We start from the raw sequence: 18,673 nt of genomic DNA on the forward strand, positions 1-18,673 counted from the left end.
TGCCAGTCTGGGGCTTAAGCTCAGGGCCCTAGCACTGTCCTTGGATTTTCTCAAGGCTAGAACTCTTAACACTTGAGCCTCAGCACCATTTCTAGCTTTTTTGTCTATGTTTGTGGTACCCAGGAATCGAACCCTGGTCTTTATGCATGCAACGTATGCACTCTACTACTAGGCCAAACTCCCAGCCCTAAAATTACTATTTCAAAGCAACGAATGATTAGTTCTAGTTGAAAATTCCTGTGGCAAGACAGTCTACAAAAAGTTATATTTTGTTAGGTTATTTGGATATATTCAAAGATAAGGGTATAGGATATTAACAAAAAGGATTGTGTATTTCTCTTAATTTTCCTTCTGTATTTCTTAAAGTGATGATCTGGATTCCTTACTTTTTTTGTGTGTGTGGTTCACAAAACAAAAAATGAGTTTTAGAACTTTAAGTGTGCTGTACATGTTCTTTTTGTGTGGGAGAGGTTCATTTCTTTGTTGTTAGTAAGTAGTTATTGAACCAGAAAAATACTAAAAGCATTACAGGTGTTCTGACCGAAATCTGTTTTGATTAATCTTGAGATTAAAGGAGGACTTTTTTAACCCCCCCTTTTTTGGGGGGTGAGGGGCAGTCCTGCGGCTTGACCTCAGGTGCTGAGCTCTGTCCTTGGGCTTTCCTTAGGCTTTCTCAAGGCTAGCACTCTACCACTTAAGCCCACAGCACCACTTCTGGCTTTTTCTGTGTATGTGGTACCAAGGAATCAAACCCTGGTCTTTGTGCATGCAAGCACTCTACCACTAGGCCAAACTCCCTGCCCCAATTCCTTCTAATTATTGTCATAACAAAGAATGCTGTGAAGTTATTAACAGATGGGGATTAAAGACTCTTTTATTGTATTTTCTTTGTGTTGAAATCCTTGTGCCAGTGTCACCACTTTTATTTCCAATGGAACAGCTATCAGTTTTTAAATTTTATTAATGTATTTATTTTGGTGTATTGGGGATTGAACTCAAGTCCTTGCTAGGTGGGTATTTACTACTGGTCACACCTCCAGTCATTTATTTATTTCAACCGTATTCAATCAATGAAATTTATATACTGGCTTGAGCTCAGTACCTGGGCACTGTCACTTTGCAAGGTTAGTGCTCTACCACTTGACCTGTAGCTCCACTTCTGGCCTTTTGGTGGTTATTTAGAAATAAGAGTCTCATTATGTTTCCAGCTTTGGCTGGCTTTGAACTGCTACCCTCAAATCTCAGCCTTACTAATAGTAAATCTAATCCTTTCATCTAATTTTTCTAATTTGTTAAGTGATTCTCTCTCCCTCTCTTATACATGTTAAAATCTAGATTCCTAATCTTATTCCTTAGCTTTAATTGACATTTACCAATAATATTTAATGAAGTTGAGCTCATTAAATATTACTTTATGATTTAATTTTTAGACCTCTTTTTGGACAATAGATGTCATCAGATTATGCAGCTGCATTTCAAGACTTTAATGTTTTGAGATAGAAATATACTTTTAAATATACTTCTAATGTATAGTCGTGCATCATGTAACCACAGAAATGCACTGTGAGAAAGGACTTACACAAACTAAGATGTCTAAAACATCCCTTGGTGATATCATTGTAATGGAATACTATTGTGTGTGTGACCTGATGATGACTGAAGTACTATGTGATACATGCCTGTATAGATATTGGCTGGATTTTTTTTTTAATATAAAAGGTGAAATTATTGGGGAAGTAGATGTTGAACTGACTGGCCAGGGACACAATGCAGACTCGGGAGCTGACACTGTGACCCCGAGCAGCTCTTACGCTGGGTTTTTAAGGGCCCAAGTCATGCGTCAAGCCTGGCCGGATATAGGTGGCTGATGGAATTGTTACATACACAGAAGGGCCATATAGCCAGCTATTGGCTGGATTTTAAAATCAAAACAATTTTAGACAGACTTTATTTTAGTTATTTCCAAAGGAAAAGTAATATGCCACCTATTATATTTTTTCTTTTAATATATTAATAACATAAAACTCACGCAGTATTAAATACTACCAAGTTTTAGGGTAGGAAGTATAGCTTAGTGACATAACACTTGCCTAGTATGCCAGTACTACATAAAATATTACAAAGAAAACACCCCCAAAGTGAAACCAGCAGAGCCTCACCAAATTTAAGGAGTCAAAACATCTCATATTTTATTTTATATATATATATATATATGTAAGTAAGATGTATTGAAATGGGAAAATACTTTTTTTTCTAATAAACTAAGAAATTTTGAGTTATTTCGTATTGATTTGGAAGACTTTTCTCATATAAATGCCAAATTTTATTTCTAAATCATTAGAAACTGGATTTGTGAACCTTTTAATTTTACAGAATTAAGGCAGTACTTTGAAAATACTTTGGTGTAGACAGAAATCTTTGTTTTACTTTTATGTACCTTAAAGAATTTTTTTCAGGGCCAGGAGTTTGACCTAGTGGTAGAGTGCTTGCCTAGCATGCACAAAGACCTGGGTTCAATTCCTTGGTATCACATACACAGAAAAAGCTGGAAGTGTTGCTGTGGCTCACATGGTAGGTAGAGTGCTAGCCTGGAGAAAACCCAAGCCCCACGACTGGCAAAAAAAAAAAAAGAAAAAGATTTTTTTTTCAATTGCTGTTTTGCTTTCCCTGATGAAATTTATACTTTGAATATTGGTATTTGAGAGATGACTAGACACCATATGTTTCTTGAGGAAGGTAATACTGCTTGTCTTGCCTGAGAAAAGGCATTCATTTTATAAGAGTGAGGAAAGGGGTAGGCAGGGGATGATGAGTGAGAATCTTGAAAGGGGTGAAATTGATCAAAATGTATTAATAAACTGTTTTGTTAAATCACAAACTCTGTTATGTAACTACTTAAAGATAATAGAGTTGGAAACTTAAGAAAATGGGATTCTCATGTGGTGAAGTTTCTAAAACCTAACTGCTGATTTCTAAGATTAAGAAATGAGGGAACCTTTTAATGACATCAGCAAAATAGAATTAAAGAAATCTAAACTTGGAAGAAGTTGCACATATGCATGTGCATGTACATACATACACACACTGACTCCATAAACTACAAGGCAAAAGAGAGATGGAAACACTAAGGTTAAAACAGTTTTAAATTGAATAACCACTAGAGAATTTTAATTTTTATATTTACGTCATATTTAGATGTATATTAACAATTGGCTTTGCTACTAGTGAAAATATAACAGGGGTATAGTTTAGAATCTCAGTGTGAGATTTATCATTTACTTGTGGATATCCTGTATTTAAGAAATAATATGTGGCTGGGAGTTTAGCCTAGTGATAGAGTGCTTGCCTAGCATACACGAAGATCTGGGTTCGATTCCTTGGTACCACATACATTGAAAAAAAAAAAAAAAACCAGAAGTGGTGCTCTAACTCAAGTGGTAGAGCTCTAGCCTTGAGAAAGCCCAAGGACAGTGCTCAGGCCCTGAGTTCAAGGCCCAGGACTGGCAAAAAAAAAAAATAAATAATATGTTGAGGGAAAATGTTTTTTGAAACATGGTAGGATATTTATGTAATATTTATTTGCAATATATACATATGTAAAGAATATATACATACACTATGAATGTATACTTGAAAGTTATTTATAGAAGTTTGTCATTCTGTTTTTTACATCTTAGCTTTTCCTCCTACATTGGTTTTTCTTACTGTGAAATTAAATATGAATCTATTAAGTATACATGTAGTATTAATAAAGCTTGTGTGAATAAACTTTGTTTTTCTTACTTTAAAAATTGCTCTGCCTTTTTATTTTATCAGATTTAACGACATCCATGTACCAATCCGCCTGGAATGCGTGAAATTTGCTAGCCATTGTCTCATGAACCATCCTGACTTAGCAAAGGATTTAACAGGTACTATTTATATGTAACAACAAATACTACCACATGCTCTTTGGTGAAAATATAATAATAAGTTTTATAGAGAACAATCTTTGGGTGAATTGGTGGTAAAAAGTAAACTCTTGTTTCAATTTATCATCATGTAATTTATTTTCTGAAGCTAGAATATTTATAGTATTCCTGTGTAGATTAGAAACTCCTTTTTTTTTTTTTTTGGTGGGTCATAGAGCTTGAACTCTGGGCCTGGGGGCTGTCCTTGAGCTATTCATCTCAAGGCTGTCACCCTCTCCCTGGAAACACAGCCCCACTTCCCCTGTTGTAGTGATTAATTGGAGATAATAGACTCATGGTCTTTAGTGTTGGGCCTGACTTTGAACCCTTATCCTCAGATCTCATCTTCCTGAGTAGCTAAGGGTTATAGGCATGAGCCACTGCACCCAGCCAGGTTAGAAACATTTTATAAGAAGTAGTGCCCTCTTGAGCAGTTAGTTTCTTAGCTTACAATTAAATATTTTTAAAAAGCATTTATGTTTGAGTAGATCTTACTTAAATATACATTCTTAGGGGCATTCTTTAATATTTTAAGAACTTAAATGGAAAGTGATTATAAACTAATGGTGCTAAATGTTAAAAAAAATCTAAGGCAATTTACACCTTCAAATTTTTGTATTAATAAGGTTATCTGTTGCCTATAGGTTTTAAGAACAAGGAAATTGTTTAGGAAGTATAGATAAAACATGTTTCCTGCAAAACTGTTACTATATCTTCTGTGTTTAAGAGGTTAAAGATAAGAACATAAATCACAGTGAAAATGCCCCTTCTCAGAAAATGTTCTTCCTGTTTTTATATAATTATGCAGTGATTTGTTCTGCAGCCTGTTCATGGTTTTTTTTTTTTTTTTTGGTCAGTCCTGGGCTTGAGCTCAGGGCGTGAGCCCTGTCCTTGGACTTCCTCAAGGCTAGAACTCTACCACTTGAGCCTCTGCACCAGTTTTGGCTTTTTTCTGTGTATGTGGTACCGAGGAATCAAACCTGGGTTTTCGTGCATGCTAGGCAAGCACTCTACCACTAGGCCAAACTCCTGGTCCACCTGTTCATATTTTTATAACTATCCTCTATATGTATCTAATTATTATGTACCTACAGCATTTTCTCGAAATATTATTTGAATTTGATAGAGTCGAACTTGCTTATTGTATGGCTTTCTGTTTTGCTCTTTAATGAATGAATGAATTAAACTACTGTTTATTTCTTTGCTATTCTCTTGTCTTCTGTTTTATGTGTAAAGTGGGTTATTTTCTTTTGTGCTTTTTTTTGGAGGGCAGGAAAGGATACTAGTACTGGCTTGAACTCAGAGTCTTGTTCTCAGCTGGTTTTCTTTATTATTGTTATTACAGAAGGGTTACCATTTCATAAGTCAGATGAGTATAATTCTTTTTGAATAATGCCATCCCTTTCTTCCCCTTTCCCCAGTTTCTCCCTCTGTCCCTGCCCACAAGTTGCACAATTCATTTTCTGCTAGTGTATACTGAATGCCATGGCTGCATTTGTCACCCTTCCTCCATTTCGACACAACCCTACCTCCCCGGCTCCCCCCCCCCCCCCAAAAAAAAAAAAGGTCAAAAACAAAACCAACCATCACCACCACTACTACTGCTGCCGCCACCACCACTACCACATACTATAAAACCATGTTTCTAATTCCTAGAATTCATTTTGATAAATAATATTTTGAATGTTCAGTGAAGTTATACCTTTGGGTTTGTCCCCTAAGAGTATCCTTCTTTAGTCTTGATTGTGTGTGAATGCCTAGTCTGTATAAGTTATCATGTCCAGTTGTATTTTAGATCTAGCTTCCACGTATGACAGGAAATGTGTCATTTGTTTCTCTGAGCTTGGCTTACCTCATATAACATGATTTGTTCTAGGTCCATCCATTTCTCTGGATTATTATTATTTGTAATGGATGAATAAAATTTCATTGAGTACCCCATTTTTTTTGTGGTCCATTCCTGTATTGTAGGGTATCTAGGCTGTTTCCGTAGTTGGCTGTTGTAAATAGTGCAGCAGTGAACATGGGTGTGCAAGTGTCCTTGCTATATCCTGGCTTGTAATGGTCTGGATAGATGCCCAGGAGTGGTATGGTTGTGTCATAGGGAAATTTTATGTTTAGTTTTTTGAGGAATCCCTAGACTGCTGTCCAGAGTGATTGCACTAGTTTACATTCCTACCAGCAGTACAATAGGGTTTTCCTCTGTTCCCTCTTTGCTTTACATTCTTGCCAGCATTTGTTGTGGATTCAGTTCTCATGTTGACCAATCTAATTGGGGTGAGATGGAATCATAGAGTTGTTTGGAATCATAGAGTTGTTTTGATTTGCATTTCCTTTCCAGAATGTTGAGCATTTTTCATGTGTTTATTGCTCATTCTTCTTTGGAGAAATCTCTGTTTAGCTCCTTTGCCCATTTATTGATTGGTTTATTAGTTTTGGGGGGAAGTTAATTTTTTTAACTCCTTATATATTTTGGATATTAGGCCTCTGTCAGGTTTATAGCCGGTAAAGATAGTCTCCCACAGTCTGAAGTTCTTTCTACTTCGGTAATTACCCTTTGCTGTACAGAAACTTCTTAAAGTGATGTAATCCTATTTGTCAAGTCTCATTAATATTTGTTGTGTTCCTGGGACTATTTTGAAAAGTTCTACCTTATACTTGTAAGTTCTAATATTTCCTCTATTCTGTCTTGCAATAGTTTCAGAGTTCAGGTCTGAGGCTGAGGCTGAGGCTGAGGTTGAGGTCTTTGAGTTGATACTGATTTAGTTGGTGTTCTTGTTCTCAGTTGGTCTTTGAGTTGATACTGACTTAGTTGGTGTTCTTGTTCTCAGTTGGCATGATCCTAGTTTAGTATGACATCTCACACTTGACCCATGGCTCCAGTTTATCTTGTTGCTAGTTAATTGGAGATGGAATCTCAAACTTTACTGTCCAGGCTGTCTTTGATTTTTCTTTTATAAAGCATAAAATTTATGAGTATGTTTTTCTATAGTCAGACACAAATGTAGAATTTACTACTGGCCAAATAAAAATACATTGTAGATATGAATAAATTTACCAGTAACTTTTTTTTTCCAGTCCTGCGGCATGAACTTAGGGCCGGGGCACTGTCTTGGACAATTTTTGCTCATGGCTAGCGTTTTACCACTTGAGCCACAGTGTCACTTCTGGCTTTTTCTGAGTATGAGGTACGAGGAATCTGAATCCAGGGCTTCATGCATGCTAGATGAGCACTCTACCACTAGCCCACGCTCCTGGTCCACCAGTAACCTTTTTAGTCCTTATCATAGTTTTGAATGTTTTACCTGGAGGTAATGTATAGTCTCAGCTTTTATGGCATTTTTATGTTATATTATTTTTCTAGTATTCAGCCTCTTTGTGGTTGGCTAAGACAAAGTCCAGGTTTCTTCCTACTGTTCATGCAAATTTACAGCTACTTTTTGTTATTCTTGGAGCTTGCTCCAGTGCTCAGGGCCTGAGCACTGTCCTTGACTTTCTCAAGGTTGGAGCTCTACCATTTGAGTCACAGCACCATTTCTGACCTTTTCTATGTATATGTGGTACAAAGGAACTTTGTGTGTGCTAGGCAAGCATTCTACCACTAGACCAAACTCTCCGCCCGTTCCTTCCAGCTTTTTCTATGTATATGGTACTGAGCAATCGAACCTCCTGGGTCTTTGTGCATACATGGCAAGCACTCTACCACTAGGCCAGACTCCAGCCCACAACTACTTTTCATCTGTAGTCTCATCTTTTTCCTTCTCTTGTTGCCTGAGATTTCTAAAGATTTCTGAGTTATAAGCTTGCCTGTCGTCATCGTCTTCGTCCTCCTCCTCCTTCTTCCTCCTCCTCTTCCTCTTCCGCTGCTGCTGCTGCTGCTATGATTTCTTGTTTTTCTTTTTTTAGGCAAATTGGGATTTGAACTCAAGGCCTTGTGCCTGCTCTATCACTTGAGACACACCCTCTGCCCCTTTTTGGCTGTTATTCTTCATGGAAGGTCTCTTGTGTTTACTTGAGGCTGCCTTTGAGTCAAATTCACTAATATTACTGGTCTTGCTAACTCTGCCTGGATTAGCCTTGTCACTGTGTTCCTCTCAATCCTGAGTAGCTGAGAGTACAGACAGAAGTCTGTAAAACAATATTTTACATAGGATATGGTGGTAGTAAGACTCTTATAAATTCCAGCTACTTGGAAGGCATAAATGAGAAGATAGAGTTTGAGACCAGCCTAGGTAAAGTTATTGAGGCCAAAAACATAAGAACTGGTAAAACCTGGCATGAGTAGAGCCCTTAATTCACAACAAAATTTTCCCTTCTCCAAACAAAGCATTAGCATTTTAGTATTTTCTCCCATGTGTGTAGAAATAAACGTTTGTCTCAAACACACCTAGTCTTTAATTGTTGACCTTGTTTAATATTCATTCTAAGTCTTCAACCAAATTTTGAGGGGCACAGGTTCAATGTTTTTTGAAGAGTTTGGCAGATTCTTTGTTGAATTTCCATGTTCTCTGCTATGTCTTCTCATGGCTTCTGTCTGTGAACTAATAGCTTTTGTGTATACATGTTTAAGTTGAATGACTGGTTCAGGAAAATTGGGATGATGCTTAAAATTGTTGGTGAGTTTCTTTTCTTTTCCTGTGACATAAAATAATGTGTTGCTTGAAATATGAAGTATAAAACTGTATTTATCTTAGAGAGGAGATGAGCTTGATCAAATTAACATGCTTCATTTGAGATGATAGTACTAAAAGCTATTTACTGGATAAGATAACTGATGACATTAGCATTTCTTCAGTAGTTGTGTTGTTTTATTAGCACTTTCTCCCCATTAGAATAGCTTGTGTTAGTGTAAAATGCTGAAAGTAGACTGATTTTAAGGTACAGTTAGTAATCGCCATCTCTGGAATATAATTAAGTGTTAATTTATGGAGAAGTACATTAATTCACAATCAACATTAGTGGGTAAGCATGGCTATTTTCACTAATCGAAATGCATCCAGGTAAGCAAATTGTTATTCTTACTGGTCTCTAAATAAAAATAGATGATCAGTATTTTATTAAATATATGTTTATTGCAAATACTTCCTTAGATCTCATTGTTAAAGTGTGTTAATTTTATTTCATATTACTCATTGTAGGTGTGAACTCCACAGTTTGCATTTAAGAACCTGTTCTACTGATTGATCAATTTTAAATGTTCGTTCTTTCTTCTGTGTTTATTTTGCCCTTTTTGTTTTTTTAATGTTCACATAATAGAATTGTTTTGTCATCTTCCTTGTTCATTTTCTTGGTAGCTAGTATTCCAACTTTATTCTTTCAGTTTAATAAAGGTTTCTTTGGTTAATATATGTTAGCCCTTTCCCATTATTTTACCCATTTATATAAAAAAACAAAGTGAATTTTTTTTTCTAGTGGTACTGAAGTTTGAACTCAGGGCTTCATACTTACTAGCAGTTCCCCTATTTTGCATTGATTATTTTGAAATAAGAGCCCACTTTGTGACCAGAACAGCTTCAGCTGACATCCTTCTACTTTATTTTGGGGCCTCATGGGGCTTGAACTCTGCCTGGGTGTTGTCCCTGAGCTCTTCAGCCCAAGGCTACCCACCCTACCCTTGAGCCAGCCCCACTTCCTGTTTTCTAGAGGTTATGGGAGTCTCAGGTTCTTTTGTGCCAGGGCTGGCTTTGAACCTTGATCCTCAGATCTCAGCCTCCTGAGTAGCTAACATTACAGGCGTGAGCCACTGTGCCTGGCACATCCTCCTACTTTTTGTTGTATATAGTTGTGCCCAGCCATTGGTTAAGATTGCATTTTAGGAACTTTTGTGCCTGAGCAAACTGCAGTCTCCCAATCTCTGCCTCCCTTAGGATGGCAGATTTGAGCTGCTGTAGCCAGGAAAAATGAAATGCTAAATTGTTGATACACACTTCTTTATTTATACAACTCAGCTAATTTGGTTCGAAACTACCTAGTCAGCTTCCACCCAGAGGAAAATTTTACTATTCAATTACATGTATGTCCTGTGTTTTTAGTAAAGGATTGGCAATCCTCTTCTCTTTTTTCAGGATCAGTTTTTTTTCTTGAAATGCTGAACATTTTATTCAGGTTTTGGCTTTGCTGTGATTGTGCAATCTTTTAAAATATTTTAACTGTTAAAGTTTCAATTTTAATCAACGAAAAGCTTCTCTTTCAGAATATCTCAAAGTGAGGTCACATGACCCAGAGGAAGCTATTAGACATGATGTGATTGTGTCCATAGTTACAGCTGCTAAAAAGGATATTCTTCTCGTCAATGATCACTTACTGAATTTTGTGAGAGAGCGAACATTAGACAAACGGGTAAGAAGGAATAAGTAGTTATTAGAATTGCTACTAGAGCTTTAATTTCATACTCTAAATTTAATTGGAAATACTAATTTTCTCTAATAATTATTTATTAATAGTCAGCACCTTAGAATTAAAGAATATAATATGGTATAAAATGAGGGGAAATGGAGAACTGCATTTATATAATGAAAATGTTTTTACATTAAAGGGAAGGGTTTTGTCTGTTATAGTAAGCAAAATGCAAAACTACACTAGCAGTCTTTAGTGAATTTATGTAATGACAGCATATTTACATTATAAATGGAACTTTTTATTTTTAAGTGGAGAGTGCGTAAAGAGGCCATGATGGGACTTGCCCAAATATATAAGAAGTATGCTTTACAATCAGCAGCTGGAAAAGATGCTGCAAAACAGATATCATGGATCAAGGACAAATTGCTGCACATATATTATCAAAATAGTATTGATGATCGGTAAGTTAAGGAATATATATATATCCACATACACACTTAAATGTGTGTGTGTGTGTGTGTGTGTGTGTGTGTATTTGGTGATTTGAATTTGTATTGGGGGGGTCGTCATGGGGCTTGAACTCTGGGCTTGGATACCCTCCCTGAGCTCTTCAGCTCAAGGCTACTGCCCTACCCTTGAGCCATAGCCCCACTTCCTTTTTTCTAGAGATTAATTGCAGATTAACAGTCTCTCAGCTTTATTGTGCTGGGCTGGTTTTGAACCTTGATCCACAGATCTCAGCCTCCTGAGTAGCTAGGATTACAGGCATGAGCCACCAAGCTGAGCATGAGCATGCATGCACGCACGCATGCACGCATGCATCATATATATTCCCCCCACTGCCCCCAGTCTTGGGGCTTGAATTTAGATTCTGAGCACTGTCCTTGGGCTTTCCCTAGGCTAGAGCTCTACCACTTGAACCATGCACAGTACCACTTTTGGCTTTTTCTGTGTATGTGGTACCAAGGAATCAAACCTGTGGCTTTGTGCATGCTAGGCAAGCACTTTACTGTAAGCCAGACTTCCAGCCCAGTATCTGGTGATTTGCTTATTTTTTAAATTTTATTATTATTATTATTATTATATTTATTTATTTATTGCCCAATCCTGGAATTGAGCTCAGGACCAACCACTTCCTTGGACTTTCTCAAGCCAGAGCTCTACCACTTGAGCCTCAGCACCACTTCTGGCTTTTTTTCTATGTATGTGGTACCAAGAAATCGAACCTGGGTCTTCGTGAATGTTAAGCAAGTACTCTACCACTAGGCCAAACTCCTGGCCCTGGATATAACTTCCTGATCTGTTGTTTTGTACAACTATTTTCTTTATAACTTCAAACTTTTTTTTTTTTTTCTTTTGCCAGTCCCGGGTCTTTAATCAGGACCCTGAACACTGTCCTTGAGCTTTCCTAGAAGCTACTGCTCTACCACTGGAGACACAGCACCACTTCTGACTTTTGTATATATGTGATACTGAGGAATTGAAACAGAGTCTTCGTGCGTGTTAGGCAAGCACTCTACCACTAAGCCAAACTCCTGGCTCCTTCCTTAGTTTTTAATACAGGATAAATGGAGCCAGTAGTTTTTTTTTTTTTTTATACAAATGAAATAGTAAATGTATATGTAACATTAGGGATGGGTATAGCTTTTATATTCATTATCATTCACTATATTTGAACAGAAAAGTATTTAAAAGTAGGACTTATATGATTGTAACTTTAATTTAGTTACAATTAACTTTTTCAAGTAATAGTCAAATGAAAATAAACTTTAGGGAACTTGGCCTAGCAGTAAAGTGCTTGCTTGCTTAACATGCATGAAGACCAGGGTTTGATTCCTCAGTACCACATACTTAGAAAGAAAGCTGGAAGTGGTGCTGTGGCACAAGTGGTAGAGCTCTAGCTGTGAGACTAAGGACAGTACTCAGCCCTGAGTTCAAGTCCCAGGACTGGCAAATAAAAATAAAATTAAACTTTAGATTTTAGAAAATTAAAAACAACTCCTCTTAAAGCTAAAAGCAGGCTATACATTTGTATAAAATTATATTATTTATCTGGGTGCTGATGGCTCACTCCTATAATCCTAGCTGCTCAGGAGGCTGAGATCTGAGGAGCACACTGCAAAGCCAATCTAGATTGATAAGCCTGTGAGAACTCCCCTCCTCCCAACACAAACACAAACACACGCACATGCATGCACTCGTACTGGACCTGTGTGAAATTCTTATTTCCCTAACCAGCAAAGAGTGAGAACTGGAAGTATGACTGGAGTAGAGCTTCAGTCTTGAGTTTAAAACAAACAAGAAAAAACAACAAAAAAAAGGTGAAACATGAATTACGGTCTCAGTATTGGCAAAAAACAAAGAATAACAACAACAAAAAAATAAGCCCTCCTCCTACGTTATTTGTTTAAAAATAGGTCTTGTATTGATAATATCCATTTAGTTGTTAATAGAGCCTCCAAACTATTTACAGTTGATTAGTTGACAAATTATTGGTTGGATCCAAATGATTATGCTTATGGCAAAGTCTGAGTGAGAAAAGAAGCATTTTAAAGTTGTGTAGAAACTAATTAGGATACACATTAAGAAACTTTTTAGTTATGTTATAAAATCATTTTGTATAAGTATATTGTTAGACTTTTTGAATATATATATATATATAATCAGTACAGAGAGATTGAGTTTATAATTTCCTATGACTTTTTGTTTTATGTTGGTGGTGGTGTCTCCTTCTAGGTTCCTCTGGAAGCAATAACCAGCAGTGACAGTGATATTGTCCTATCTGGCTTGATGCATCTAATAAAAGAAATAAAAGAGGAAGGACTTCTTTGACTTTTAAACTATGTATCTCTGTTCACGTTAGGTCATTATGATAGCTCAAAAAGTATATGTTTTTCTTAATAAAAGATACTGGCTTTTGAACTGTGAGTCTCACACTTGCTAAGCATGTCCTCTACCATGGAATGACACCTCCAGTTCATATGTTGATTTCTGTGAAAACTGCAAAGAACTTAGCAAGTTTTCCTGGTAAACTTTTAATGTACAGAAATTTAGTATTTGGTGATTAGAATGACCTGGTGTTGTTCTTTATTAAACAGTCAGGGAATTGAGTCCCTGATCCACATCTTGACCAAGTTTATGATGCCATAGTTAACTTGCTTAGGTATTAGGGGTGTACTTTTCCTGGATTCTTGAACAGAAAGAATCAGTTGGGCAATTCTGCCTTTACTCAGCAGGTCTCATAAAGTGGGTTTTTTTTTGTTGTTGTTGTTGATTGTGGGACTTGAACTATGGGCCTAGGCATTGTCCCTGAGCTCTTTAGCTCAAGGCTACTGCTCTACCACTTGAACTACAACACCACTTCTGGTTTTCTGGTGATTAATTGGAGATAAGAGTCTCATGAAGTTTACTGCCTGGATGGCTTTGAACTGTGATCCTCAGATCTCAGCCTACTGAGTAACTAGGATTACAGGTGTGAGCCACTGCACCTGGCAAGTTTTGTTTTGTTTTGTTTTTTTTTTTGGTGGGGAGAAGTCTGTTGCGGGGTTGAACTCTGGGCCTGGGCACGGTCCCTGAGCCCTCCAGCTCAAGGCCACCGCCCTGTCCCTTCAGCCACAGTGCCACTTCCGGTTTTCTAGTGGTTAATTAGAAATAAGAGTCTCATGGTCTTTAGTGCCCAGGCTGGCTTTGAACTGCGATCATCCGATCTCAGCCTCCTGAGTAGCTAGGATTACAGGCGGGAGCCACTATGCCTGGTTTAAACCATATTTTGTAATTTTGTCTGCAGATGTAGTACATTTAACAATCAGTACTTTGCCCTCTCTCTCTCTCTTTTTTATAGATTACTTGTTGAACGGATCTTTGCTCAATACATGGTCCCCCACAATTTGGAAACTACAGAACGGATGAAATGCTTGTATTATTTGTATGCCACACTGGATTTAAATGCTGTGAAGTATGTCTCAGATGTCAAATTCTTCTTTTCATCTTTTGCAATACATTAGAAAAAACATGGACGCTTATATTTTTACGTGTAAACTATGCAGTGTAAATGCTGTTGAAAGACTTAAGACACAAGAAAGAACTTTTTAAAAAATGCCTTCAACAATATTAAGTTAAATAAAAGCAATCAAAAATGAGATAGAGGAGCCAGGTGCTGGTGGCTCATACTTGTAATCCTAGCTACTTAAGAGGCTGAGATCCGAGGATCACAGTGCAAAGGTAGCCTGGGCACGAAGGTTGGTGAGATGCTTATCTCTAACTACCAGAAAACAGAAGTGGTACTGTGGCTCACTGGTAGAGTTGTAGTATAGAGCTAAAGACCTTTGGTACAGAACCCAGGCCCAGAGTTCAAGCCCTACAACTGATCAAAAGCCCCCTAAAACTAGACAGAAATCGTTTATGTAGAATTGAAGAATTTGCTTTTTTTTCTTCTTCAGATATTTACCAAGAAATATAATACGCATATTTCAGAAGTTTTTAATTTGGTTTCTGTTTCATTTAATATGTTAAAAAAGGGTCCCTTACAAAAAACTACTACTACTACTACTTCTTTCTTCTTCTTCTTTTTTTTTTTTTGCCAGTCCTGGGCTTGAGCTCAGGGCCTGAGCACTGTCCTTGGACTTTCTCAAGGTTACAGCTCTACCACTTGAGACTCAGCACCACTTGCGGCTTTTTTCTAGGTATGTGGTACCAAGGAATCGAACCCGGGCTTCGTGCATGCTAGGCAGGCACTTTAACCACTAGGCCAAACTCCTGGCCCCATCTTCTCCTCCTCCTCCTCCTCCCCCCCTTCCTCCTCCTCCCCTTCCTCCTCCTCCTCTTCTTCTTCCTTCTTTCTTCTTTTTCTTTCTTCTTTTTTTTTTTTTTTTTTTGCCAGTCCTGGGGCTTAAACTCAGGGCTGGAGCACTGAAAGTCCTTGGGCTTTCTCAAGGGTAGAGCTGTACCTCTTGAGCTACAGCACTACTTCTGAGTTTTTCTTTGTTGTGGTACCAAGGCATCGAACTCAGGTCTTAATGCATGGTAGGCAAGTACTCTACCACTAGACTAAACTCCAGCTCCAAAATACTAACTTATTCACACATGGTCTTGGTTTATATCATGGTGGTAGGCAGTAGTGCACAAATTTTTGAGCAACATAGTCTTAGCAGTGTTGCATTTTAGCATAAGGAAAAGCCACAAAAATATTTTTATTACAACATTTGTTTTTATTTGTTATAAATTTATATAACAAATTTAAATGCATCCTGGAATTATTGGGTTTATCATAACTAGTTGATGGTTATTTTCCTCATGATATAATCAGTAGCCTCTAAGTTGAATGAAATGTTATATCTATCCTATTTGAAACTCAAATTTGTTGGAAATAATGGTAAATCTGACCATCTTGACTCATGATTAAAAGTTATATTTAAGTAAACCTGAGAATTGGCACTTATCCATCCTTGTGGAAAAATTATTATAAAGAATAATATTTTGCTTAAGGAAATTAAATCCACAAAGAGAAGGTTAGTGTGGAAGAAGTAGCAAAAAATTTAAATCGTTTTGCATATCTAGGTAGCCAAAGATAATAAAAACAGTAATAACAACGTTTTCTTTGCCAACAAAGTAGGTGAGGGTTTAAAATTTGGCAGCATCTGTTTTAACCCGTACACTGGAACCATATGTGAGCTTTGTCAAATGTCCCTGGAACCCTTGCTTCCATACCTCCTCCATGCCTAGACAGAGCTAGAGGGACTAGACCACTGGTCTAATTGTGTGGTGCCATGCTTTTGTGAAGTTTTGAATACTAGGTGTACCCTGTCAGATAACAGCATGTAAGAAAATAGGTAAGTAATAAACATTAAGTGTTCTAAATATTATTTAGTTTTATAAAAATCTTGGCAGTCATATCAGCCATGTCAGATGTACATGTTAAAACTTAAATGGTTACCCCAAAAGAGTAAAGATACAAATTTAAGGGTTGAAAAATAATTAATGGAAATTTTTTTGTTGTTGTTGTGGTTGGGCCTGGGCACTGTCCTGAGCTTTTCAGCTTGAGCCACAGCACCCAGTGCCCAGCTTTGTGTGTGTCTGTGCGTCATGGGGCTTGAACTCGGCCTGGGGTGCTGTTCCTGAGCGCTTCAGCTACCACCCTACCCTTGAGCCAAGCCCCACTTCCTGTTTTGTGTCTGGGCTGGCTTTGAACCTTGATCCTCAGATCTTAGCCTCCTGACTAGCTAGGATTACAGGCGTGAGCCACTGCACCTGACTTTAATTTTTTTTTTTTCCCCAGTCCTAGGCTTGGGCTCAGGGCCTGAGCACTGTCCCTGGATTTTCTCAAGGCTACTGCTCTACCACTTGAGCCTCAGCACCACTTCTGGCTTTTTGCTACGTATGTGGTGCCGAGGAATTGAACCCGGGTCTTCCTGCATGCTAGGCAAGCACTCTACCACTAGGCCAAACCCCTGGTCCGACTTTAATTTTTTTAAAATGCCAGCTCTGGGGCTTGAATGTAGGGCCTGGGTGCTATCTCTGAGCTTGCCACTACCCCACTCTTGCTCTTCCTCAAGGGTGTAGTGCTCTATCATCTGAGTCACAGCTCTATTTCCAGTCATTTTGATACTTAATTTGAGATAAGTGTGTGCTGGACTTTCCTGCTCAGGTTAGCTTTGAATTGTGATCCTCACAGCTCAGCATCCTGAGTAGTTAGGATTCTATGTATGAGCCATTGGTGCCTGGCAAATTAATGAAAATTTTTTATTTCCCTTTCAGTTATGGGATTGAACTCAGGGCACTGTCCTTGAGCTTCTTTTGCAAATTGTCTTATTTAGTAGTTGTATCTAACATACGTTAGATGACAGTCCCCTTACATACTTTTTAACATAAATTCCTAGTGATGGTCACTTTTTGATTTTAGCAATAGTCATCACAGTTTCAGTTTTCAGTATTGCTTGAGATTTCACATGTAAATTAAGAAATTCCTGAAATAGACTAAATTTCCTCTTTTAAGTGTAGCAAGGTTCAGAATCAGGATCTTTCAGAAATTACAAGTAATGATAAGTTATAAAAAAGTGAATATTGACTTTCGAATTCACATTTATTTTTGAATGCACAGATGATTACTGTTACCTTAATTGATTTTTTAATTATGTAATTCTTACTAATTTCCATAATCATCTGATGAAATTAAAATTGTGCTTCTGATTTTTACATTCATAACTTTTGCCTGTGAAACCTTTGAAACTTCCCTACTAGCTTTAAAGTAATAGGGTATTGAAAATTTCATTTATGAAATGAAAATAACCTAATACTGTTACTTTACTGGTACTGTTTTTCTTTTTCAATGAGTACATTGATTTGTTTACAACTTTTTTCCATATTTTTTAGTGTAATTAATAGAACGGTTACATTATATTCACCAGATAGAAGGTATATATTACTTCACAAACATTGATACCCTTTCTCATGTCATGGTCCCCATTTCTCTCTCTCTCTCTCTCTCCCTCTCCCTCTCCCTCCCCTTCCCTCTCCCCCTCCCCTTCTCTTATGTTGTTTTCCCCCCTTCACTATCCAATTTCAAGTAACCAGTCAAGCATTTATACAATATATCAGATAACAAGGTGAAATACTGTAACAATATGAGATAACCAAGGGATAGCAAAAGAGATGAGAGATAACATAGTACATTAAGGACAACAATCACTCATTATATGGCTTTTGTTTCTATATCCTGGAGGGCCTTTCATTTAGTGTCATCCTATATGGTCCTATGTGTCTAGGTTTTGTTCTGTTGTAAATCTCTGCTAGTAGAGCCCAAGGTTTCTACTGATTATGACAAATGATGGGAACCATTGAGCCTATGTTCCTTTGAGTCTGGTTTACTTCACTTAATATGATTTTTTTTTTTTTTTTTTTTTTTGCCTATTCTTGGGCTCAGGGCATGAGTACTGTCCTTGGTTTTCTCAAGGCCTAGAGCTCTACCACTTGAGCCACAGCACCATTTCTGGCTTTTTTCTATGTGTGTGGTACTGAGGAATCGAACCCGGGTCTTAGTGCATGCTAGGCGAGCACTCTACCACTAGGCCAGGCTCCCAGCCCTTAATAATGATTTTTTCTAACTCTTTCCATGTCCTTACAAATGGGGCAGTGTTGCTCTTTCTGACAGCAGCATAGAATTCCATTGTGTATAAATACCACATCTTGTTGATCCACTCATTAATAGAGGTACATCTGGTTTGGTTCCATATCTTTGCTATAGTAAATAGTGCTGCAGTGAACATCGTTGTGCTAGTGGATTTTATATGTCCTTGTTTCTGGACAGCAAAGGACATAGCTAGCAAATTAACTAGAAAACCTACGGAGTGGAAGAAGATCTTCACTAACCATACAACAGACAAAGGCCT

At 37.5% G+C, this 18,673-nt stretch overlaps 1 protein-coding gene across 6 annotated transcripts in view; it reads left to right on the top strand.

The window, feature by feature from the left end:
• The window catches only part of Pds5b (PDS5 cohesin associated factor B), a 167,381-nt gene that overhangs the window by 69,839 nt on the left and 78,869 nt on the right, over positions 1 to 18,673 (top strand). For all 6 annotated transcript variants that reach the window (XM_090342241.1, XM_090342242.1, XM_090342246.1 and 3 more), the window contains 4 exons: positions 3,817 to 3,911; positions 10,144 to 10,289; positions 10,599 to 10,750; positions 14,131 to 14,244. In XM_090342241.1, coding sequence (XP_090198367.1) covers positions 3,817 to 3,911; positions 10,144 to 10,289; positions 10,599 to 10,750; positions 14,131 to 14,244 — 507 coding nt within the window. The remainder of the gene's footprint in view (positions 1 to 3,816; positions 3,912 to 10,143; positions 10,290 to 10,598; positions 10,751 to 14,130; positions 14,245 to 18,673) is intronic.

This window comes from Megascapheus bottae, chromosome 11, assembly GCF_031878675.1.
Source record: "Megascapheus bottae isolate mThoBot1 chromosome 11, mThoBot2.hap1, whole genome shotgun sequence".
Taxonomy (NCBI): domain Eukaryota; kingdom Metazoa; phylum Chordata; class Mammalia; order Rodentia; family Geomyidae; genus Megascapheus; species Megascapheus bottae.